This window comes from Dendrobates tinctorius, unplaced genomic scaffold (assembly GCF_039654945.1).
Source record: "Dendrobates tinctorius isolate UK_male_01 unplaced genomic scaffold, ASM3965494v1 ptg000276l, whole genome shotgun sequence".
In the NCBI taxonomy this organism is placed as follows: Eukaryota; Metazoa; Chordata; class Amphibia; order Anura; family Dendrobatidae; genus Dendrobates; species Dendrobates tinctorius.
The window spans coordinates 1,726,738-1,751,309 of record NW_027361943.1 but is presented as its reverse complement, the minus strand read 5'-3'; the positions used below and the strand labels follow the sequence as shown (position 1 = coordinate 1,751,309).

Below are 24,572 nucleotides of genomic sequence, written 5' to 3'. Positions count from 1 at the left end.
GAATCCGCAGAAACAATTGACATGCTGCGGAAAAAAACCGCAGCCAAACCGTGCGGAAAAAACCACAGCGTGAGCACTGCGGTTTTGAAAACCCATAGGGTTACATGGTACTGTACCATGTCTGCGGAACTGCTGCAGTTCCCGCAGGGCCAAAACCGCAGCGGAACCGCAGCGTGTGCACATAGCCTAAAAGCATAAAGTTATTTATATGTGTTATTCTTAAAGACCAGGGTTGCGCTTGGCTGCATTACCTAATTTAAGCAATAAAATATTTCATGATTCGAGGCCATTATGTTCGAATGTAAGGGTAGGGCATACAGATCTATTGTTCCACGTCTTACTGGGGATCACCTGTACTCCACTTCAGCTGCTCTCGCCTCGATTTCTCCTTTGATTGTGCCTTGGATTATGATATTGATGTATTTGAAGACTTCATAAGTGTATATGAAAACAAGAAGTAAGTGCTGTTGTTGGCACGCAGTTATTGTGTGTCCCCCCAAAGGAGTCTAGAAGCATGCTGGATCCAACATTAATCAAAAAAGCACTGTTTAGTGTAATGGATTCCTGCTTTAATTTAAAGAAACTGCTATTGAGTAGCAGTAGTAAAAAAATAATTTCAGCAATAGGTTGTTGTAGTTGCAAGGAGCCTTAAGGGTATGTGCACATAACATTTTTCAGGCTGATTCCTTCTATAAAAAAAAAAAAAAGCTCTTAAATGTAAAACAATAATGAATTTATGAATTTAAATTGAATACAACTTGTAGTGCACATGCTCAGTATTTCTGAGCTTCTTAAATCAGTTGAAGGCTTTGGCAGATGTTAAGCAGCTAAAGAAAGTGATTGACCATTTCTCAGGTGACTGAAAGCTGCTCAATGGTTACAAAAAAGAAAAATGCAGGTGAAAAGACGCCAGTAAAGGACGCTTCAGGAGAAAAGACAGCGACATGTCCTGAAGCGGTTTCCTCTGGCGAATCCAGTGGTTACGCTGGCGTCTAAAAGACATTGTGTGCACATATCCTAATAGTGCCACTAGAACACCTAAAAGCTGTGCTTTGGGGTGCTAAGACTTCTTTGGGGAATGTGAGGTGCATGAAAGAATATAGGCAATTTAACACTGCGTCACACCGCATGAAATGTACCCACGCCACCTACTAACCTATGGCTACACTGTCAGCTGAGTGTTGGGCATTTCTTATTACCACATGGGTGAAGGATTCTGCCGTTTATCTGCTAACAAGTCTTTAGGCATCAACATAACAGAGAACTTTACTGATTTGTTTCTTAGCTCAGTTATCAGAAGATATTAGTATCTTTTTTTCTTGAATTACTTTTTTTTATGGAGTTTTCGGTTAATTTACTACAGGATTACTTTTGGATAAAGTACACTTGCGGTAAGTGAGGGGCATAGTGTTGGAATCAAACAATTTGCAGTTATTGAGTTAGTAGAATATTTGCACTTTGTGCCTCAGCACTGGTTTACCCAGCTCTGTATCTTTGAGGTCTGCCACTTTGTGACTGAGTCGCTGTGGTCCCTAAATGCTTCCACCTTTCGATAATGGCACTCATGGTTGATTGTGGACTATTCGGCAGGGAAGAACCTTCCGGAACTGACTTGTTATAATAGTGATGTCCTAGTGCACACCTGGGAGCTATTAGGGACAAGCCAATTTTTCACACAAGTCTGTAAAGGCAGCCTGGATATTCTACACGTGTGGTAATGGGATTGGACGGTACCTGAATTCATTGATTAAGTGGTGTGGCCAATACTTTTCTCCTACAGTCTGTGTGTTTTCCATACAATGCTTGATGACCATGTGGCATAACAATGTAAAAGCCCTCTCATCTGTAATCTCTCTCCTCTCCCCTGTCACTGGCAGTGAGCGGCACTCTCAGTTGATGAACAGTATTAAGGGACTTTCCTGGCAGGGAGATGACCCAGCCAACCTGCTGCGCACCCTGTCCCTACGCAGACACTCTCGCCTTCACTTACAGTGAGTGTGCACAGGACTCTTAGTCACCGGACTACAGAGGACAAAGCACAAAATTTGGCCTTGTGTGCAAAAGCTTAGAACGTGCCGTGTGTAAGCTGTGCATTGCTGTGAAATGCTGGCATGTGTTGAGAATTGTGTAACAGAACTGAAAGCCAAAGTATCTTTTATGTTGATACCATTTTGCCTCGCACTTTGTTGGTTTTTGGCAAGTGGAATTTACATGCATCTTCGTAAAGCTACAGGTAAGTTTGCTTGTTACTAATACATTTTCCGTACACTAATTTGGCTTTTGAGTTATGGCAAAGCTAAAGAGATGGTGCACACCTTTCCATGGTTCTTATTACAGATGGTTGGTCAAGAAGATGGGAAAAATGGAAGATGGGATTTGGGCAAAGTTACTCAATGGGCTGTTGTAACTTTATACATAACCTTAACCAAAACCTTAGTGCAAAAATTACTACTGAAGGTAAAAGTTTGCAATGGCTTGATAAATATGCAGACAAATCTAGATGACTTTGGGGGCAAACCCAGGAGAAAATGACGTATTAATAACTATAAGTAAAATAAAATCCTACCTGATCTGGTTGAGATTTCACTTTCTCCCTTGAGGCACGTATATCTAAATGAGAACTTCAATAGTCTGTCTGTTGTGATTTTTGCTGAAGGATTTTTGGAGCTCTTGCGGATTGTTTGGGTTCCTTTCTCAGGGTATCCCATGGGCTTAGGTATTGAACGGTGTTGCATATTCTGAACTCTTGCAAGGTGTGCAGTTATCTTATAACCATGCCTGACTAAAAGTAAACTAACTGGTTGTGCTGGCTGGGTGCACTAACAGAATGTCTAGTATTAAGGGGGTACAAAAGGGTTCTCATTTTGTTGAACTGTTATTTCTACAGGAAAAGTAGAGGTGCACGGCAGAAGCAGCTCATCCCAAAGGTAATCGGCAGACACCCTTCTAATTCACTATAGGAACACTGTCAGCAGTTTTGGTGCCTCAAAATGTGAGCACTTTAAGCATCCTTAGGTTTATGGTCATAATAATTGCATAACTGAGGAAAACAAGTTTTAATTTGCATTGTCGTGCAATCAGAAGTATCTAGGGAAGTTCCTTTCTTGTAGAAATGGCCCTGGACTCTCTCCACTTAAAGCTCCCCATCTTCTCCCCTTCACTCTTGACTTATGGTCAAATCACTGTTAGCATTATTAGAGGGTAGAAAAAACATTATATATATACACTCACTGGCCACTTTATTAGGTACACCTGTCCAACTGTGTGTTAAGACTTAATTTCTAATCAGCCAATCACATGGCGGCAACTCAGTGCATTTAGGCATGTAGACATGGTCAAGACAATCTCCTGCAGTTCAAACCGAGCATCAGTATGGGGAAGAAAGGTGATTTGAGTGCCTTTGAACGTGGCATGATTGTTGGTGCCAGAAGGGCTGGTCTGAGAATTTCAGAAACTGCTGATCTACTGGGATTTTCACGCACAACCATCTCTAGGGTTTACAGAGAATGGTCCGAAAAAGAAAAAAAATCCAGTGAGCGGCAGTTCTGTGGCCGGAAATGCCATGTTGATGCCAGAGGTCAGAGGAGAATGGGCAGACTGGTTCGAGCTGATAGAAAGGCAACAGTGACTCAAATTGCCACCCGTTACAACCAAGGTAGGCAGAAGAGCATCTCTGAACGCACAGTGCGTCGAACTTTGAGGCAGATGGGCTACAGCAGCAGAAGACCACACTGGGTACCACTCCTCTCAGCTAAGAACAGGAAACTGAGGCTACAATTTGCACAAGCTCATCGAAATTGGACAGTAGAAGATTGGAAAAACGTTGCCTGGTCTGATGAGTCTCGATTTCTGCTGCGACATTCGGATGGTAGGGTCAGAATTTGGCGTAAACAACATGAAAGCATGGATCCATCCTGCCTTGTATCAACGGTTCAGGCTGGTGGTGGTGGTGTCATGGTGTGGGGAATTTTTTCTGGGCACTCTTTGGGCCCCTTGGTACCAATTGAGCATCGTTGCAACGCCACAGCCTACCTGAGTATTGTTGCTGACCATGTCCATCCCTTTATGACCACAATGTACCCAACATCTGATGGCTACTTTCAGCAGGATAATGCGCCATGTCATAAAGCTCGAATCATCTCAGATTGGTTTCTTGAACATGACAATGAGTTTACTGTACTCAAATGGCCTCCTCAGTCACCAGATCTCAATCCAATAGAGCATCTTTGGGATGTGGTGGAACGGGAGATTCGCATCAGGGATGTGCAGCCGACAAATCTGCGCCAACTGTGTGATGCCATCATGTCAATTTGGTCCAAAATCTCTGAGGAATGCTTCCAGCACCTTGTTGAATCTCTGCCACAAAGAATTGAGGCAGTTCTGAAGGCAAAAGGGGGTCCAACCCCTTACTAGCATGGTGTACCTAATAAAGTGGCCAGTGAGTGTATATATATATATATATAATATAATTTTTTTTCAGGCCTGTTGGTTTAATTCACTTTGACTGAACGAACTGACACTGGTTATAGATGTTCATGATACTTCTCACGCTTTATTCTATATTTTCCCTTCACCCATGACAGCACACCTGAGAGAGGGATCCGCCCTGCCAGGACAGGAACCTACTGAAATATAAGGGGCAGCACCTCTCACCCGCTTCAGTTGGGTTCCTGTCCTGGAACGGGATCCCAGTCTGACAGCGGCGGTGCCTGTCATGGAAGAAGATGGACCCAGGGCCATCCCGGCGCGGGAAAAGCAGGTCTGAAACCAAAAAGAGGAAAAGAATCATGCAAAAAAATAGGATCACCACACAGTATCAATAGGTACAAACTATGAGCAAATTTTATTAATGACAAGCCAAAAAACAGCACACATTTAAAAACATTTAAAACATCCAAAAGATCATAAATGGACTCTCCAAAAGATGACAGAATATAACATAATAGATTTTAATATATCAGTAGACCGCAAATGCTGAAAGTGCACAGATAACTCTGAATAAATGCTGCTAGCATATAACCAACAATCTTAGATTATAAACCAGTGTAGCCCCCATATATGGAGCATGCAGTGCAAAAGTTAAACCCTGATTATTACCATACGCCAAACGGCTGAATGCCACAAGAAAGGGGTTAATAGTAAATACACAATGATGCCCAATGCATCCTGCATGCTGGGCTACAGAAGCTGAATACGTCACCCCGTATAATAGTGATTAGGGGAAGCAGTCAGTCGTCCCGTCATCTGAATAGCAGCGGTGCGGTCAGTGGTGATGTTAAGAGTCCATGAGAGAAACCCACGCGTATCGACACTTCTAAGTGTCTTTTTCAAGGTGTGCATCTGACGTCAGCGGCGCGGTGCACCCTGGGAGTGCGCCGGCTGATGTCACACACGCGACGGCAAGATGTTGCCTGGTGCGGCACCGGCTGCAGTAAGAAGAATGGCGGTCGCAGGGGGGAGGGGAAGAGATCGCTCACCGGATGCACCTACTTAAAGGAGGACGAGGAGCAGGGCGGCCAGGTGATACAATGGGGTCACAGCAGGAGCGTTCACCGTCTCCACCGTCTCTGCATGGCAGCCGTTCAAGCAGCAAAAGCAGTAGCCGCCCGAGCCACAGATCGAGAGATTCCTCGAGGTCGAGAGAGCGCAGACCACATGCTCCAATACAGCCTCCGAGTCCGGTACCTGACTTTGTGGGTGGTGAGTGATCTTCGTGAAAGTTAGACCTATATTAATAGGGTCCTTCTTGTGTGTTATTTTTTCCTTAGGGAAAAGGCAAAAAAGCAGGGAGCAAGAAAAATAATAGAGTGTGCTATATGCCAGAGCCCCCTAGCGAGAGATTGGCAAAAGGACCTTTGCGCCAGCTGTATTCAGCGAACTATGGTGGAGGAGGTGCCGAGCCTGGCAATTAACCTCAGATTAGTCATAATGTCCGAGGTAGAAGGCTCACTTAAAATGTTATTAAAGAAAGAAAAAAAGTAGGAGAGACTCCCCAAGTTCCTCATCAGACTCCTCCTCGACTGAATATCAGGCCGAGCAGATGTCCTCCTCCTCCTCCTCGGATAGTGATACTGGAGGCAGGCCGTGTTTTCCGGTAGAGGATACAGATGCGCTCCTTAAGGCCATTAGGACAACCATGGGCCTACAGGAAGAGAAAGCGACTAAGTCCCTAGAAGACGGGGGGTTGCAGGAAAGGAAAAAGCGCACCTTTCCAGTTAATGAGAAAATCCAGGCGCTCATTGAAAGAGAGTGGAAGAAGCCTGAAAGATCAGGTAGCCTTCCTTCCTCCTCAAAAAGGAGACATCCCTTTGAGCCTAAAGATACGGAAATATGGGACAAGGTCCCAAAAATTGATGCAGCAGTATCCAGATCATCCAAAAGATCGGCCCTGCCCCTAGAAGACTCAGGAGTACTAAGAGATCCGCTAGATAAGAAAGCAGACTCCTACCTAAGACATACATGGGAAGCAGCGGCAGGGGGACTGAAACCGGCAATAGCCGGCACCTGCACAACTCGATCCTTAATGATCTGGCTACAGCAGCTGGAAGAAAAACTCGCATCTAAAGTTTCAAGGGAAAAAATTTTGGGAGACATGTATCTTCTACATGGAGCAGCCGCTTTTTTGGCCGACACCTCTGCCGATTCCATGAGACTGACGGCGAGGGCGGCGGGATTATCAAACGCCGCAAGGCGTGCATTATGGCTTAAAGGCTGTCCTGGAAATCTACAGTCAAAAGCTAAATTGTGCTCTTCCGTGTGATGGACCATTTCTATTTGGGAAAAATTTGGACGACATCCTTGAAAAAGCGGGTGATAGAAAGAAGGGCTTCCCTAGATTTCCTGGAGATCAAAGAAGACCGCCCTTTCGGAGGGGAAAATTCAACAGAGGCCGTCCTCCGGGGGATTGGAAAAGATGGGGAGGACAAAAGGAAGAAAGAGTCTGGTTTCATGTTTGGCGGAGCCGCTTCATCCGCAAAGAAATCACCACAATGACGCCGATATCCTAGTGGGGGGGAGACTGATGCTCTTTTATCAAGCATGGGAAAGTATATCTTCCAATACCTGGATTCTAAACATCATAAAAACAGGCCTCAAATTTCCCTTTTTTCAACGGCCGAGAGCATCGTTTGTGGTGACCCCCGTCAGGAATGAGATAGAAGAGCAGTTGGCCCTAGAGGCAGAAATCCTAAGTCTGCTGGACAGACACGTTCTGACCGAAGTTCCAAGCGAACAGGAGAGAAGGGGTTTCTACTCGCCCCTCTTCCTAATAAAACAGCCAGACCATTCATTCAGGACGATTATAAACCTCAGAGGCCTCAATCAATGGATAGAAAACCAGACCTTCAAAATGGAGTCAGTGACTTCGGCCATAAAGCTTTTACACCACAATTGTTTTATGGCTGTAGTCTACCTAAAAGGATGCCTACTACCACATCCCGATCCATCCAGAGTACCAAAAATACTTAAGGGTAGCTCTCTACATCCAGGGCAACCTCAGGCATTTTCAATTCGGAGCCCTTCCATTCGGCATATCCATAGCCCCGAGGGTGTTTACGAAGGTTGTAGCAGAGATGACAGCCTTCCTCCGAATCCACAACACGATTATAATACCCTACTTAGACGATTTTCTAATAGTGGCCAACTCAGAACATCACTGCACAGAACAACTGGAAAGGGTAACAGATACCCTACAGAGATTTGGCTGGATGGTGAATGTCAAAAAGTCAAGACTACAATCCCTAAAAAGGCAAATATTTTTAGGATTCATCCTGGACTCGGAACAACAAATTTGTCTTTTACCTGAGGCCAAAGTGGAAAAGGTGAGTAATATGACCTTGACAGCCATTGACCTGCCTCACATGAACCTGAGAGGGGCGATGTCCTTACTAGGCACTCTGACAGCCTGTATTCCAGCGGTCAGATGGGGCACAATTTCATACCCGTCAACTTCAAAGCAGAGATCCTATCAGCACAGAAATTGCTAAGAGGGCGTTTAGAAGGAAGGCTGGAACTTTCCTTAAAAGTCAAAAACTCTCTCAGATGGTGGTTAGACAGGGCAAACCTAGTAGGAGGAACATTGTGGCACAGACCAGTGTCCGATGTAATCCTGACGGACGCAAGTTCCTCCGGGTGGGGAGCGCACCTGAGGGGAGAGGCAGCCCAGGGACCCTGGGGACACCAAGAACAAAACGCATCCTCCAACCTAAAAGAACTACGGGCAGTAAACAAAGCCTTAAAAAAATTTATTCCCAGCCTAGAAGGCCGCAATGTCCGGATCATGTCAGACAACAAAGTGACAGTGGCATATATCAACCACCAGGGGGGAACAAGGTCACACTCCTTAATAAACGAAACCAACAAAATTTTTCACAGAGCAGAACGATACCTACTCTCTAACGGCCCTACACATCAGAGGGGTAGAGAACATACAAGCCGATTTCCTAAGCCGCAACACATTAAGGCAAGGAGAATGGGCACTAAATCACTCAGTGTTCCAAAAAATAGTACAACTCTAGGGAGAGCCGGTAATAGACCTCTTTGCCAACAAAAGCAACAGGCAGGTAAAAAGATTCTGTTCACTAAACCCAAAGGAAGAGCCATGGGCGGTGGACGCATTGCAAATTCCTTGGAATTTCAAACTGGGTTATGCCTTTCCTCCAGTAGCTCTAATCCCAGCAGTGGTGAAGAAAATAAGAGAAGATCAGGCCAGGGTGATCCTAATAGCCCTGTTCTGGCCAAAAAGGCCCTGCTTCTCACTACTGCAGATGATGTCCCTCTCAGATCCATGGGTACTACCATAGATTCGAGACCTGCTAGTTCAGGGTCCGGTGTTCCACACGCAAGTCAAGGGGTTCCATCTGACGGCGTGGAATTTGAGAGGTCACTTTTAAGAAATAGAGGGTTCTCCCCTGGGTTGGTGGCTACGCTGATGAAAAGTAGAAAGCCAGTAACAACATATATGCGGTAGAACATGGAATAAGTTTCTGCAGTTCCTAGGTAAACCGTTGGACCAAGAACCCCCGATCAGGGCCATCTTAGAATTCTTACAGGCGGGGCTACAGCTAGGCCTAGCAGTAAATACACTTAAAGTACAGGTTTCAGCACTAGGCGCTCTATATAACTGCAACATAGCAGCAAACAGGTGGGTGGCCAGATTCATTAAATCCTGCCAGAGGTCTAAACCAATCCCATTACCAAAAATAGCTCCCTGGGATTTAAACCTTGTGTTAGAAGCTCTCACGAAAGAGCCATTTGAACCGGTGCAACAACTACCAGTAAAATATCTCACCCTAAAGACCATTATTTTAGTGGCCCTTACATCGGCCCGTAGAGTAAGTGACTTGCAGGCCCTCTCAGTTAATCCACCTTATACCCAGGTTTATCAGGACAGGGTTGTCCTAAAAACAGACCCTGCTTATTTACAGAAAGTTGTATCAGATTTCCATCGTAGCCAGGAGATTGTCCTCCCTTCCTTCTGTGAGAATCCAAAATACCCAGGAGAGGAGAAATTCCATAAACTAGACGTTAAGAGCCCTCTTAGAGTACATATCAGTGACTAGCCAGTGGAGGAGGTCCCAGTCCCTATTTGTATCCTTTCAGGTTGCCAGGAAGGGCTATGGAGTATCAAAAGGGACTATTGCCAGTTGGATTAGGGAGGCCATTAGTGTAGCCTACACAGCTAGTGGTGTTCCGATTCCTGACGGCATCAAGGCTCATTCCACCAGAGCCGTGGCGACCTCCTGGGCTGAAAAGGCAGAGGTATCGATTGAGCAAATCTGTAAGGCCGCTACCTGGGCCTCACCTTCAACCTTCTTTAAGCACTATAGATTAAATCTATCCTCCTCTGCTGACTTAACCTTTGGTCGAAGGGTGCTGCAAGCGGTGGTCCCTCCCTAAGGTGTTCGAAGTCTCCAAAAATCTCTCAGGTGTGCTGTCATGGGTGAAGGGAAAACCGCCATGGTTACGTACCGGTAGCCGTTTTTTCCGAAACCCATGACAGCACCCATATATCCCCCCTTTTTCACCATATGGATGTGCACGTTAACAGGGTGTATTTGTGTGATGTGGTGTTGGATAAACATGTAACTAACCGAGAAGTCCTCTCAATGCTCTGTAACCAACTGAAGTGGGGGAGAGGTGCCGCCCCTTATATTTCAGCAGGTTCCTGTCCTGGTGGGGCGGATCCCTTTCTCAGGTGTGCTGTCATGGGTTCCGGAAAAACTGGCTACCGGTAAGTAACCATGGTGGTTTTCACACTGGAATATGAGCTGGTGGGTAGACCTAATCCTGTAAAATTGGAGAATGCAATGAAAGCTGCGGTAAAGGCTACCATGCACATTAGGCAGCTGTCCGCTATCTCCACAGTCCCCCCCATACACAGGAATGCTTGTCCAGTGTTCCTATGTTCTCCGTGACAGAGCCGCTGCTAGACGACTCCAGAAGCATCTTATCTTCATCGAGAACAAAATAATGGAGTGTTATAATTCCAGTGTGTCAGTCCTCCTCCCGACTTCATAAGTGACTGAGAGAGTTTTATGTGTTTTGGGTTCTTCATGCACATTGGACTGATCCCACTGAAATTTGTGAGGGTGTCCAACTTTAGTCTTTTTTCAATCGCCTTTAAAGAAAATCGATCACCACGGTTTTGCCACCTAATTTGAGAGCAGCACAATGTAGAGACTGAGAACTGATTACAGCAATGTAACACTTACTGAGCTGTTGCTGTAGTTTTGATAAAATCACTGTTTTAGCAGCATGCGTTTATTCCTAGACAACTAGTAAACCTGCTGCCCTTTAAGCTTCCATATTCATGAGCTTTGTATAACCCCACCGCTGGCAGATTTTTGCCTATGCCCAGTGTGTACGGCTGCTAATCAGTTTTGTTTGTGGGGTTAGTCCAGTTGTCTGAATCCTGAGCCCTGTGTATTTGTATGAAATAGTGATTTCTATAAAAAACATAACACAAACCATTCGTCTGTCAGTGAACTGCCTGAGTATTAAGTTTAGCTGTAAAATCAAAAGTGTGGGTACTCATTCATGCAAAACAGTCAATAATTCTTCTCGCTTGTTTTGCACAAATTCCAGGATGCACCCAAACTCTGAAAGGTCCTACCATGGTTAGTTTATCTAAAGACACCATTGACTTAGAGGTTACCATTCCATTCCTTCATTATTTTCACCTCCTCTGATCGTCAGCTTGCAGCCTAATACAAGTTTCCGATTTTTCACTAGTGGCAGTGTCTCAAGTATCATCGAGTGAATGAGAGGTCTGCGTATTCAGAGTGCTGCTGCATTCATGTATTGCTACAGCTCCAGGACTGTACTGTTCTGTCCATGTTATTTCCTCTGTGTCCTCATAGCGGCATACCACACAGCCACTATGGGGCCCCTGAGTAAGAGGTGCCCAGTGCCACCACCTGCCCGCATTCAGCTTATCAGCAACATAGATGCCGATACAGATGAAAGTATTGATGATGGAGAGACGCTGCTTCTCCCATCACTCCCTCTATGCTGTGACTTTTGCGTTTGCCAGCAGTGGAGCTGATGAGATGCTCTGCAGCGGGGGAACGAGGAGGAGAGGTAAGGTGTGTGTGTGTTGCACTATACTGTGTCTGGAGGGATTGCACTATTCTGTGTTGTCTTTTTTGTGTGTCTGCTGCACTATACTGTGTGGAGGGCTACATTATACTGTGTGGGGGAGGGGCTGCACTATACTGTGTGGAGGGCTACATTAATACTGTGTGGGGGGGCTGCACTATACTGTGTGTGGGGGGGTTGCATTATACCCTGAGGGGGTTGATTTATACTCTTGAGAGGGCTGCATGGTTGCATTTTGTTCTATTAGGGGGACTACGTTATACTCTATGAGGGTGCTGCAGTATACTCAGAGGGGGGCTGCATTATACGCTGAGCGGGGGCTGCATTATACTCTATCAAGGACCATGGGGAGTGCATTTTACTATATGTACAATATGGGACCTGCATTATACTGTATTGAGGACTATCTGTACCAATCATTCTTCCTCACCCGGAGTAAGGGTAGGTGCACATGATCAGTAAACGATGCGCGGGTTGGACGCTGCATACATGTGCAGCGTCCAGATGTTACAGCATAGTGGATGGGATTTGAAGAAATCCCATGCCCACTATATGTGCACAGACACCGGCGGAGAGGAACATGCGGCATGTTTGTTTATCTTGCTGAGACACGAGTCTCCGCAAGATAAATGTCACTCGTACAATGTATTGAACGCGGTAAATCCACAAGGTTCAGTGAACACATGCGGATTCACCTGCGTTCAATAGATGGCAGTGCTTTGGACGCAGCGGACATATGCTGCGTCCAAAGTGCTGCCAATTGCTGAACGTGTTCACCTACCCTAAAGGAGCTGGGAAACAAGCGTTGAACGACTTCAATATTGTCGATCGCGCGTGTTTAGGGCATGACCTCAGTGCATGTACACTCACTGGCCACTTTATTAGGTACACCTGTCCAACTGTGTGTTAAGACTTAATTTCTAATCAGCCAATCACATGGCGGCAACTCAGTGCATTTAGGCATGTAGACATGGTCAAGACAATCTCCTGCAGTTCAAACCGAGCATCAGTATGGGGAAGAAAGGTGATTTGAGTGCCTTTGAACGTGGCATGATTGTTGGTGCCAGAAGGGCTGGTCTGAGAATTTCAGAAACTGCTGATCTACTGGGATTTTCACGCACAACCATCTCTAGGGTTTACAGAGAATGGTCCGAAAAAGAAAAAAAAACCAGTGAGCGGCAGTTCTGTGGCCGGAAATGCCTTGTTGATGCCAGAGGTCAGAGGAGAATGGGCAGACTGGTTCGAGCTGATAGAAAGGCAACAGTGACTCAAATTGCCACCCGTTACAACCAAGGTAGGCAGAAGAGCATCTCTGAACGCACAGTGCGTCGAACTTTGAGGCAGATGGGCTACAGCAGCAGAAGACCACACTGGGTACCACTCCTCTCAGCTAAGAACAGGAAACTGAGGCTACAATTTGCACAAGCTCATCGAAATTGGACAGTAGAAGATTGGAAAAACGTTGCCTGGTCTGATGAGTCTCGATTTCTGCTGCGACATTCGGATGGTAGGGTCAGAATTTGGCGTAAACAACATGAAAGCATGGATCCATCCTGCCTTGTATCAACGGTTCAGGCTGGTGGTGGTGGTGTCATGGTGTGGGGAATTTTTTCTGGGCACTCTTTGGGCCCCTTGGTACCAATTGAGCATCGTTGCAACGCCACAGCCTACCTGAGTATTGTTGCTGACCATGTCCATCCCTTTATGACCACAATGTACCCAACATCTGATGGCTACTTTCAGCAGGATAATGCGCCATGTCATAAAGCTCGAATCATCTCAGATTGGTTTCTTGAACATGACAATGAGTTCACTGTACTCAAATGGCCTCCTCAGTCACCAGATCTCAATCCAATAGAGCATCTTTGGGATGAGGTGGAACGGGAGATTCGCATCAGGGATGTGCAGCCGACAAATCTGCGCCAACTGTGTGATGCCATCAAGTCAATATGGTCCAAAATCTCTGAGGAATGCTTCCAGCACCTTGTTGAATCTCTGCCACGAAGAATTGAGGCAGTTCTGAAGGCAAAAGGGGGTCCAACCCCTTACTAGCATGGTGTACCTAATAAAGTGGCCAGTGAGTGTATATACAACAGAAATGTTTCTGTGTGATGTGCAATATGTGAGCATTTGGGGCCCCACTTTAAACTTATGCCCAGGGCCTCACTTTGTCTAAAACTGAACCTGCATGTAGCAGACAGGTGAAGGAGCTGCCTACTACTTCGTTTAGTCCAATGTACCGTCTAGATTACTTTACCACATGCTGTAATTATTTTGCCATGTGGACCTGAGTTCTTTGTGGAGAATACACCTTGCGCACCAGTATATAGGCTAAAATTGCTCCATGTGTGGCTTCTAGAACAAAGGGGCTGTCCATAGTCCAGTTGCTAAGACTTCTGTAATGTTACGGTCTGTTTACATGGACAGCACTAACTATGCTGTCCTCATACATGTTAGCATGGTGTGTAATGAGACATGTAGCTAAAACCCCCATGTTCTTTAAGAAAAAGAGGCTCTAAAGTTGTAACCTTCTTTTATTGATTGTAGATGTGGCAGGAAAGGGTGAAACTATAAGATGCAATAACAGCAGCATTTCAGAATATATAACTGCACAGAGCATAAAATACAGATAGTCTGCAATGCACAGTAACATGAGGCAATATACAGTATAAGGTGATGATGACCAATTTAATACAGCAAACGTATTTATAAACACAGGAGTATAACACACAGATAGTGGCTTACCAACTATGCTTAGAGCAGGCTGTTTACAAGGAGCATGCAGAAAAATGAGTGGTGTGTTTTCTCCTCAGAAGCATACAGGAACAATGGCTGCTGTTCCTTTCACAGTGTCATAATAAGACCACAATGCAACAGGTACAATCCCACAATGCACTAGGAACTTCCCATAATATATTGCAAACTAAACTAGAATGTATACATTAAATCGCCAGCAGATGGTGCTGTTACCTTACAATATAAGAAGGGCATGTCTGTAATAACTGAGGCAAAAAAAATGACTAAACTTTTAGACTTTAATTATACTGCTAGGACAGAACACTAACTGACCACCGCTCGGTTAACATGTACTGATCGACCTGTTTACACAGTTATACTGTGGTAACGGATGCGCACTGAGCGATCTGTAAAAGATCACTCAATGCACATAGGCTACCATTATTCTGGGCAATTTGAATCCTGTTTACATAGGACAATGCAATGAGCTTATACGCAGCACAAAAGCTCATTTGATTGTTTTGCCTATTCATTAAGTGGCAGCCTGTTTACACTGGAAGATTATTTATTTGTGTTATTAACGTCATAGATCTAGAAACGTACTATAAATCCTAGTTTGCCAACTTTGTTTTATTATATTCCCAGAATCTGCTGGATTCGCAATCTCTGAAAATAATTATGAACATGACTCTTCATGACCGAACTACAAAATCCCTACTTCATTTGCACAAGAAGAAGAAACCGCCCAGCATCAGTGCCCAGTTCCAGGTTTGTTCTAGTTAAAGTAAAAACCTGTCCCATTATTTTCTTTAACATGCACCGGCTTCAGGTACTCTATCCATCCCAAATTGTGGCTGTAACCTTAAATATATAAAATTATGGAATCACCGGCCTTGGATGATGTTCATTCAGTTGTTTAATTTTGTAGAAAAAAAGCAGGTCACAGACATGGCACAAAACTGAAGTCAATTCAATTGGCAACTGTCTGGCTCCAAGAAACACTAAAAGAAATCAAGAACAAAAATGTGGTAGTCAGTAATGGTTACTTTTTTTTAACCAAGCATAGGGGAAAAATTATGGAATCACTCAATTCTGAGGGAAAAAATTATGGAATCATGAAAAACAAACAAAAAACACTCCAACACATCACTAGTATTTTGTTGCACCACCTCTGGCTTTTACAACATTTTGCAGTCTCTAAGGCATGGACTTAATGAGTGTCAAACAGTATTCTTCATCAATCTGGCTCCAACTTTCTCTGATTGCTGTTGCCAGATCAGCTTTGCAGGTTGGAGCCTTGTCATGGACCATTTTCTTCAACTTCCACCAAAGATTTTCAATTGGATTGAGATCCGGACTATTTGCAGGCCATGACATTGACTTTACGTGTCTTTTTTCAAGGAATGTTTTCACAGTTTTTGCCCTATGGCAAGATGCATTATCATCTTGAAAAATGATTTCATCATCCCCAAACATCCTTTCAATTGATGGGATAAGAAAAGTGTCCAAGATATCAACATAAACTTGTGCATTTATTGAAGATGTAATGACAGCCATCTCCCCAGTGCCTTTACCTGACATGCAGCCCCATATCATCAATGACTGTGGAAATTTGCATGTTCTCTTCAGGCAGTCGACTAACTTTATAAATCTCATTGGAACGGCACCAAACAAAAGTTCCAGCCTTGCCCAATGCAGATTCGCGATTCATCACTGAATATGTCTTTCATCCAGTCATCCACAGTCCACGATTGCTTTTCCTTAGCCCATTGTAACCTTGTTTTTTTCTGTTTAGGTGTTAATGATGGCTTTCGTTTAGCTTTTCTGTATGTAAATCCCATTTCCTTTAGGCGGTTTCTTACAGTTCGGTCACAGACGTTGACTCCAGTTTCCTCCCATTCGTTCCTCATTTGTTTTGTTGTGCATTTCCGGTCTTGACACTTTGATGGCTTCCTTGGTCTACCAGTATGCTTGCCTTTAACAACCTTCCCATGTTGTTTGTATTTGGTCCAGATTTTAGACACAGCTGACTGTGAACAACCAACATCTTTTGCAACATTGCGTGATGATTTACCCTCTTTTAAAAGAGTTTGATAATCCTCTCCTTTGTTTCAATTGACTTCTCTCTTGTTGGAGCCATGATTCATGTCAGTTCACTTGGTGCAACAGCTCTCCAAGGTGTGCTGACTCCCTTTTTAGATGCAGACTAACAAGCAGATCTAATTTGATGCAGGTGTGTTAGTTTTGGGAATGAAAATTTACAAAGTGATTCCATAATTTTTTTCCTCAGAATTGAGTGAGTCCATAAATTTACCCTATACTTGGTTTAAAAAGGTAACAATTACTGACTACCACATTTTTTGTTCTTCATTTCTTTTTAGTGTTTCTTAAAGCCAGAAAGTTGCCATTTGAAATGTCTTTAGTTTTGTGCCATGTCTGTGATCTGGTTTTTTTCTACAAAATTAAACAACTGAATGAACATCCTCCAAAGTCGGTGATTCCATAATTTTTGCCAGGGGTTGTACCTATTGCTGTATTTCGATAAAGTCTTTTGTGTGCCCCACAACATTTTGAATGCCATATGCAAATTTAGTCCCAACATGTTACCAGCACCCCCAGACTAATTCTGCCTCAGATCCTCTGTTTATGCCTCTTTGGGCACGATTAACGTCCACCATACAGTCCACATTGTGGCAGGCACACTGGGAATGTCATGCATACGCGCAGTGTTTGTCCTGCTGGGTAGCCCTCCTGTGATGTTAATTGTATAGAGGACTTGAATCATGGCCAGGGGGACTTGATTAGTGAATCCAAGACAAACTGACACCCTACTGGACTAGTCATGGCTCTTTTGGATACTGCAACCGCTGGATTCCAAGCTCATTTTTAAAATATTGAAACTTTTGTGTACCATGAATAAGACCTTATTGAATACAGTAATAGTAATGGTGGCGGTTTGGGACGGTTAGGGGACCTGATAGATGTAAGTATGAATGTATAAAATGAGCTTTAATTTGGGTCCTAATTGTAATCAGTTTATCGTAATATTTTCAAACCATGACACCCAACAATGAGTCTTATGCTTTTTTTTATTGACACTTGTCAAAAATACTATGTCTTCTATGATAAGGACAGTTTGTAAACCTATTCCAAATGTGTACATTTCCTTTAGGCATCATCAAACAAGCTTCTAGAGACACTGGGAAAAGCTGAACCTTTCTTCATCCGATGCATCCGATCCAATTCTGAGAAGGTGGGAATTAATTACAAATTACAATTTTTACCTTTTTCTTTACTATTCGATATACTAATAAAATCCACAGTCTTGCTAATAAATTTTGCATCTAATTACCCAATGGAAACTTTTATTTGCACTTTGAAATCTAAAATAAAATCTTTAAAAATAAGAATTACCGTTTTTTTCGGACTATAAGACGCACCGGACCATAAGACGCACCCCAGTTTTCGAAAGGAAAATAGGGAAAAAAATCATAATGTGTCAAATGGGGGTCCGTCTTACAGTCCGAATTCAGCTTATCTGGGAAGAGATCCGGCACAGGTGGAGGAGTGGTCACAGGGGTCATTCAGTGGTCCAGGCTCGTGCTGGGGCAGGTTGGTTGTGCTGGAGCAGCTGGGCTGTACTGGGGCAGCTGGGCTGTGCTGGGGCAGCTGGGCTGTGCTGGGGCTGTGGCAGCTGTGCTGGGGCTGTGGCAGCTGTGCTGGGGCTGTGGCAGCTGTGCTGGGGCTGTGGCAGCTGGGCTGGGGCAGCTGGGCTGGGCTGGGGCAGCTGGGCTGTGCTGTGGCTGGGGCAGCTGGGCTCTGTGGGGTTGAGGGTGGCGGCTCTCTGTGCTCCGGTGCAGGGGTGGCCGCTACCCCTGCACCGGAGCACAGGCTGAGAGCCCCGCAGCAGCCTCCAGCCATGATCGGAGGTTAGTATATTGCGACCATAAGACGCACGCCCCACTTTCCCCAAAAATTTTGGGGGAAAAAAGTGTGTCTTATGGTCCGAAAAATACGGTAAGCATATGTAAAAAGAAAAGGTGCAGCAGTCCTCAATAAATGTCACCAGTGGATGGCGTAATCTAATATATAAAGCTCAAGTGTGTGTATGTATGTATGTATGTGTGTGTATGTCCGGGATAGGCATCCGCACCGTCGCAGCTACAGCCACAAAATTTGGCACAGTCACACGTCTGGACCCCGAGAGCGTCCTAGGCTATGTTGTGAGGTGAAATTTTAACCCCACGCGTTCCAATTCACCAAACAATTTTGCCCCTGTCTACATACTGGGGAAAAAGTGTGTGCGCGTCAAGCCCCGCCCCTCATTATGATGTCATATTGGTTGCCATGGCGACGCTGATGTCATCATAGGTTGCAAGCCCCGCCGCTCATGATGTCATAATGGTTGACTATGGGATGGAGGATATGTGATGGGTATATAGGCACTGGACTATGGGATGGAGGATATGTATGACGGGTATATGGGCACGGGACTATGGGACGGCAAATACGTATGATGGGTATATGGGCACGGGACTATGGGATGGAGGATGTGTGATGGGTATATGGGCACGGGACTATGGGATGGAGGATGTGTGATGGGTATATGGGCACTGGACTATGGGATGGCGGATACGTATGATGGGTATATGGGCACGGGACTATGGGATGGGGGATGTGTGATGGGTATATGGGCACTCGACTAAGGGATGGCGAATATGTACGATGTATATATGGGCATGGGACTATGGGATGGAGGATGTGTGATGGGATGGAGGATGTGTGATGGGTATATGGGCACTCGACTATGGAATGGAGGATATGTATGATGGGTATATGGGCATGGGCCTATGGGATGGAGGATGTGTGATGGGTATATGGGCACGGGACTATGGGATGGAGGATGTGTGATGGGTATATGGGCACTCGAATATGGGATGGATGATATGTATGATGGGTATATGGGCACGGGACTATGGGATTTAGGATATGTATGATGGGTGTATGGGCATGGACTATGGGATGGAGGATGTGTGATGGGTATATGGGCACAGGCCTATGGGATGGTGGATATGTATGATGGGTATATGGGCACGAGACAATGGGATGGAGGATAATTATAATTTGTTATAACTAACCACAGTTAGTTACTATGCCCGTGCTGCGCTGGGCTCTTCAGCTAGTATATCTAATATAGTTGACTAGGTCATCAAGAAGCAGTAAGTACATAAAAGACAATCAAGTAGTGACTGGTGTCATTCACTGCAGAAAAATGCACCAAAAAATATAAAAAATAAATACAACATAATCAAATGTATGGTACCAATTAAAGTGATGGGAATTCAGGGTGCCAAGGCAGCTTAACCCGTGTTTCGCACAATGAGCTTAATCGGAGGTAATCCCTTCCCAACGGTTTCACTTTGACCGTTTTGTTGAAACATATTTGTTCCGCAGATAACTCCTTTAAATCTTAAGCAGTGTTTTCTCTTAATAGAAATGTTGTAAACTGTGCTGTGGAGTCGGAGTCGTGGAGTCGAAGTTTGTGTCCATTTTGGTGGAGTTGGTATAAAATATATAATACATTGGGTGCAGTCGTACACTCCAGTATATGATGTAATTTTTTTCATAATAATTTGGGAAAGTTATGAGATGTCCTATTACTGATCTATGGAATCTAGGCTTTTAGGTGAGATGAACATGCACATGCTCAGTAGTGAGGCAGTGCTGTGGAGACGGGGGTCAGGGAAATTGAGGAGCCTGAGGTTTGTCTTACCGACTCCACAGCCCTTGCTGTAAAGATAGAGTTGGTTTGTCTTTTTAACTTAAAATATCTTATCATAAAGAAATGATTTTAGTTATCGATCTTATGCAATCCCAACAGATGGAGATGACGTTTGATGAAGCTTTGGTACTTCAGCAGCTGCGCTACACAGGAATGTTGGAAACTGTGCGTATCCGGAGATCAGGATATAGTGCAAAGTACACATATCAGGTACTTGGATACTATAGCATCTTCTTCTATTATTTGAGTATATCTATCTGTATTTACATTATCTCCCTTTTTTCTTGTTTTATTTTCAGGAGTTTAAAGACCAGTTTCAGGTTTTGCTACCCAAGTCTTCAATAGCTCTAAAAGAGAAGATCACATCTTTGCTGGAGGAAATTAGTCTAGACCCGCATGACTACCAATTGGGAAAAACAAAGGTTTTTTTCACATTCTTGCATTGCTTGCATAAAAAAATTATTTGTTTAAAACTCTTGGCACATGACATGCGTTTGTCTCAGGTTGGATGTGGCTATATGGAGCCGACCTGGTAGCATTATTGCAACAATTATCGATCAGTAGTGTACCCCAGTGATTCTGAAATTATTTTGTTTGATACAAATTGTGCTTTAACACTTACCATATGAATAGTTTACATTAGCATTATTTTTCAAACGACCTTTTATTTTCGTAGGATGTTAGAAGAATTGAAAGTTTAGCTGTTATTTTTTCAAGAAAATTTACAAATTTTATTTTTTCTTTAAAATCACTTGAAAAGTGAAGTTTTTACTAAAGGGCCTATATATGTCAGAAAGACCCCAAACACAACCCCATATTAAAAAAACTGAACTGGTAAAACTATTTAAAAAGCATTCATCAACCCTCCATGTGATTCCGAGGAATTAACACAAAATGGAATGAAACCGTTAATTATTTTCTTTTCCACTAAACTTTTTTATTGGCCTCAAATTTTAGTTTTTTCACGAGGGGTTATAGAAAATGCACTCCTCAATTTATTAAACAACGTCTCTTGAGTGCGTTAATACTCTTTATTTGTTCGGTTGTTTGGGCACATCACAGGGCTCTGAAGGGAAGGGGCACATATTATTTTGCTGGAACACATAGCACCTGCAATGTTGCATTTTCAGAACAGAGGAAAACCCCCCAAAAGTGACTCAATCTTTAATTTTCAAGTACCCCCTTTAAATAGGACCTAAATAGCATACCTACTTCAGATCATGCTGATCCACTGATTCTTGAACAGTTTTTCATTTATTTTATTTTTTTTTTTTTAAACAAGTCACAGAAAGCCTACGCTGCAATAGAAAGCTTAGCAGGCAGAAGCTATCTGTCTCTTAAACGATTGGTGGAGGGAGGTCTCAGTAACTGTAGCCTCTCCAATCTGCTTGCAATTAAATGGACATCAAAATATCCAAAAACTTACCAAAGGATTAGTTAATATGTAAGCATTTATTACTTAAGTAAATGGGCTGTCTTAGTACTGATGAGAAGAACAGGTCCTCCATAGCTAGAGAAACCCTTAGTAACTATTATCTATTCTGGGCAAGAGAAGACTATCCTGAACAGAAGACCTGCTCTTTGAATCTAGACAAACCTGTAAATATCTTGAATTGGGTGTAGCTTGGTAAGATGATAAAGGTTTAACCTCACATTTCTGTGCTTTTTTTAAACTTAAGTCATAGTAAATATATATTTTTTAATGTACTCTTTGCTTCTTTCAGGTATTTATGAAAGAACCTGAAAGGCAAAAGCTGCAGGATACCCTTCATCAGGCTGTCATCAAGAAGATTATTTTACTGCAAAGTCTTTTCCGTATGGTAGTTGATAGGAGAAACTTCTTGAGAATGAAAAGTGCATCAGTCACTATACAGGTAACACATACCAACAAGGTGGACATGAAATGACTGTATTTTTCTGACTATTGAGACACGCTTTATTATAAAATGCATTCAGCTTTAGACAAAAGCAGAAAAATATTTCATGCCATTTGGGTTAATGTAATTAATATTGGTGGTCTAGTTTCACTGAAAAGTAGGATGTTTAGAGGCTAACCACTGAGTGAGACAACAGTTATGTAAGGGATTAGTGTTATGGAGGAAAGGCTATGTTCACATGTTCAGTAATCATCCGTTAGAACGGATCCAGCAGCACTCCGTTGCCAAAAAAGTTATGTGGATACAACTTTTTTTGTGTATACCCAACAAGAGAGGAAGTGCCAGACAGAGATAAAATAAAAATTTTTTTATTTAATACAATTAAAATAGATTCTATACACCAAAATATCAATGTGAAACAAGGCAGAGTGTGCTCCCTGCAACTACAAAATTACATCAAGTGAGTCAGGTACATATAGCAGCACAAGTACTGTATTAATAATACCCAGAAACAGAAGGCCACTGTAAGTGGCAGGGAGAGGGTTCCACCAATATCAGATACACATATTTTGTTGCTGACAGTGATTTGGCAAGCCTACTTACATTGGCCCTTATTTGCACTTTTGCAGCATTTTGGCACTTGAGCTCTATGCAATGGGATATTCCCTGGGCTTATAAGCTTATCTCAGCATGGCATCTTATTCAGCACCTTGCACTTTATAGGACATGTCCATTTATGGCATTTCATATTATAGCACAGTGCACTTTATATGGCATTCTTGATATGTTCTAACAGTTTGTATAAACACACCAGTTTCAGTTCACTGTTTCTTTGTATCCACATGTATTTACTATATTGTACTGAGTGGCCTTCTGTTTCTGGGTATTATTAATACAGTACTTGTGCTGCTATATGTACCTGACTCACTTGATGTAATTTGGTAGTTGCAGGGAGCACACTCTTCCTTGTTTCACATTGATACTTTGGTGTATAGAATCTATTTTAATTGTATTAACTAAAAAAATTTCATTTTATCTTTGTCTGGCACTTCCTCTCTTCCTGGGTATATATAATTCCTCCTTTGGGAAGTTGACATTTAAATTTTTGGTCTTGCTTTTGTATAACTTATTTTGTCTGCCTGAAAAATTAATTTCAGCTGGATCCTTTTTTTTTTTTTTAACAAATCAATTTAAATTGAATGATTACTTGAATGTTCACATGCAGAGTGTAGTATATGTTAAATGTCTATTTTCCTTTCACCCATGACAGCACACCTGTGAGAGGGATCCGCCCCGCCAGGACAGGAACCTACTGAGATATAAGGGGCGGCACCTCTCCCCCGCTTCAGTTTGGGTTCCTGTCCTGGAAGGAACCCCACGGTCGGCGGTGCCTGTCATGGGCAAAGAAAGGAAAAAAAAAAAGAACCCAGCCCTGTCCCGGTGCGGGAAGAACAGGTATCTGGAAGCACAATCCCCGGGCCCTTCGGGGTTCCGGGTTCGTGTGGGCGCAGGTGGGATCCTCAGTGGCTCCGGGGAGCCCCCACCGCGCCGCCCTCCCCTCGCGCACGCCGCATCTCGATCCCCGTGGCAGGGGAGAGATGCTGGCTTCTTCCAGCCGCTGACGTCAGCGGCGCTAGGGATTCTTGGTGCGCCGGCTGACGTCAGCAAAAGGCGACGGTGTAATGGCAGCGGGTGCGAAGCCGGTCGGCTTTCTGAAGCGGTCGGCCGGCGGTTGCGGGGGTGGGGCTTGCGGAGGCACGTCATTTAAAAGGGGAAGCAGCGGCAGAACGAGCGATGCAAGATGGAGTCAGAACAGGAGCGTTCAGTGTCCCTGCCTCCCTCACAGCCCTCTGGCAGAAAACATGGAAGCCGTTCAAGCAGCAGTCGCCCCAGCCGCAGGTTGGGGGACTCCTCAAGGTCCAAAGAGCATAGGTCACGTGCTCCGACGCAGCCTCCGAGTCCGGTACCCTTGATTTCGGGTGGTGAGTTATCTTCGTGAATGCTAGCATTTTGTTAATAGGGTTTCTCTGTCTATGTTTGACCCCGTAGGAAAGGCCCAAAAAAGCAGGAAGCAAGAAAAATAATAGGGACTGCGCCATATGTAAAGCGGCCCTAGCAAGAGACTGGCAGAAAGATCTCTGTGCCGGTTGTATTCAGCGAACTATGGTGGAGGAAGCGCCTAGTTTCGCGGCTAATCTGATATCTGCCCTTAGGTCGGAAATGGAGGGTTCAGTTAAGACCCTATTGAAAAAAAGGAGGAAAGGTAGAAAGGATCTCCCTAGTTCTCCCTCGAATTTCTCTTCAGCCTCTTCCCAATCGGAACAGGCATCCTCATCAGACTCCTCAGACAGTGACACAGGGGGTAAGCCATGTTTTCCGGTGGAAGACACAGATGCCCTCCTAAAAGCCATTAGGACAACAATGGGCCTACAGGAAGAGAAAACGGCAAAAACCCTAAAAGACGTTATGTTTGGGGGGCTCTAGGAGAGGAAAAGCGTACCTTTCCGGTGAACGAAAGGATTCAGGCACTCGTAGAGAGAGAGTGAAGGAAACCCGAAAAGACGGGCTCTTCCCTCCAC

The 24,572-nt window shown here is 44.0% G+C and overlaps 1 protein-coding gene across 5 annotated transcripts in view; it reads left to right on the top strand.

The window, feature by feature from the left end:
* MYO9B (myosin IXB) overlaps window positions 1–24,572 on the top strand; it is a 263,036-nt gene that overhangs the window by 106,806 nt on the left and 131,658 nt on the right. For 3 of the 5 annotated variants that reach the window (XM_073559833.1, XM_073559835.1, XM_073559832.1), the window contains exons 15-21: window positions 1,878–1,991; window positions 2,888–2,927; window positions 14,980–15,102; window positions 17,507–17,587; window positions 20,216–20,326; window positions 20,416–20,538; window positions 21,841–21,990. In XM_073559833.1, the coding sequence (XP_073415934.1) occupies window positions 1,878–1,991; window positions 2,888–2,927; window positions 14,980–15,102; window positions 17,507–17,587; window positions 20,216–20,326; window positions 20,416–20,538; window positions 21,841–21,990 (742 nt within the window). Of the gene's footprint in view, window positions 1–367; window positions 458–1,877; window positions 1,992–2,887; window positions 2,928–14,979; window positions 15,103–17,506; window positions 17,588–20,215; window positions 20,327–20,415; window positions 20,539–21,840; window positions 21,991–24,572 lie in introns of all 5 variants that reach the window. The other 2 variants (XM_073559834.1, XM_073559836.1) reach the window with 2 other exon arrangements.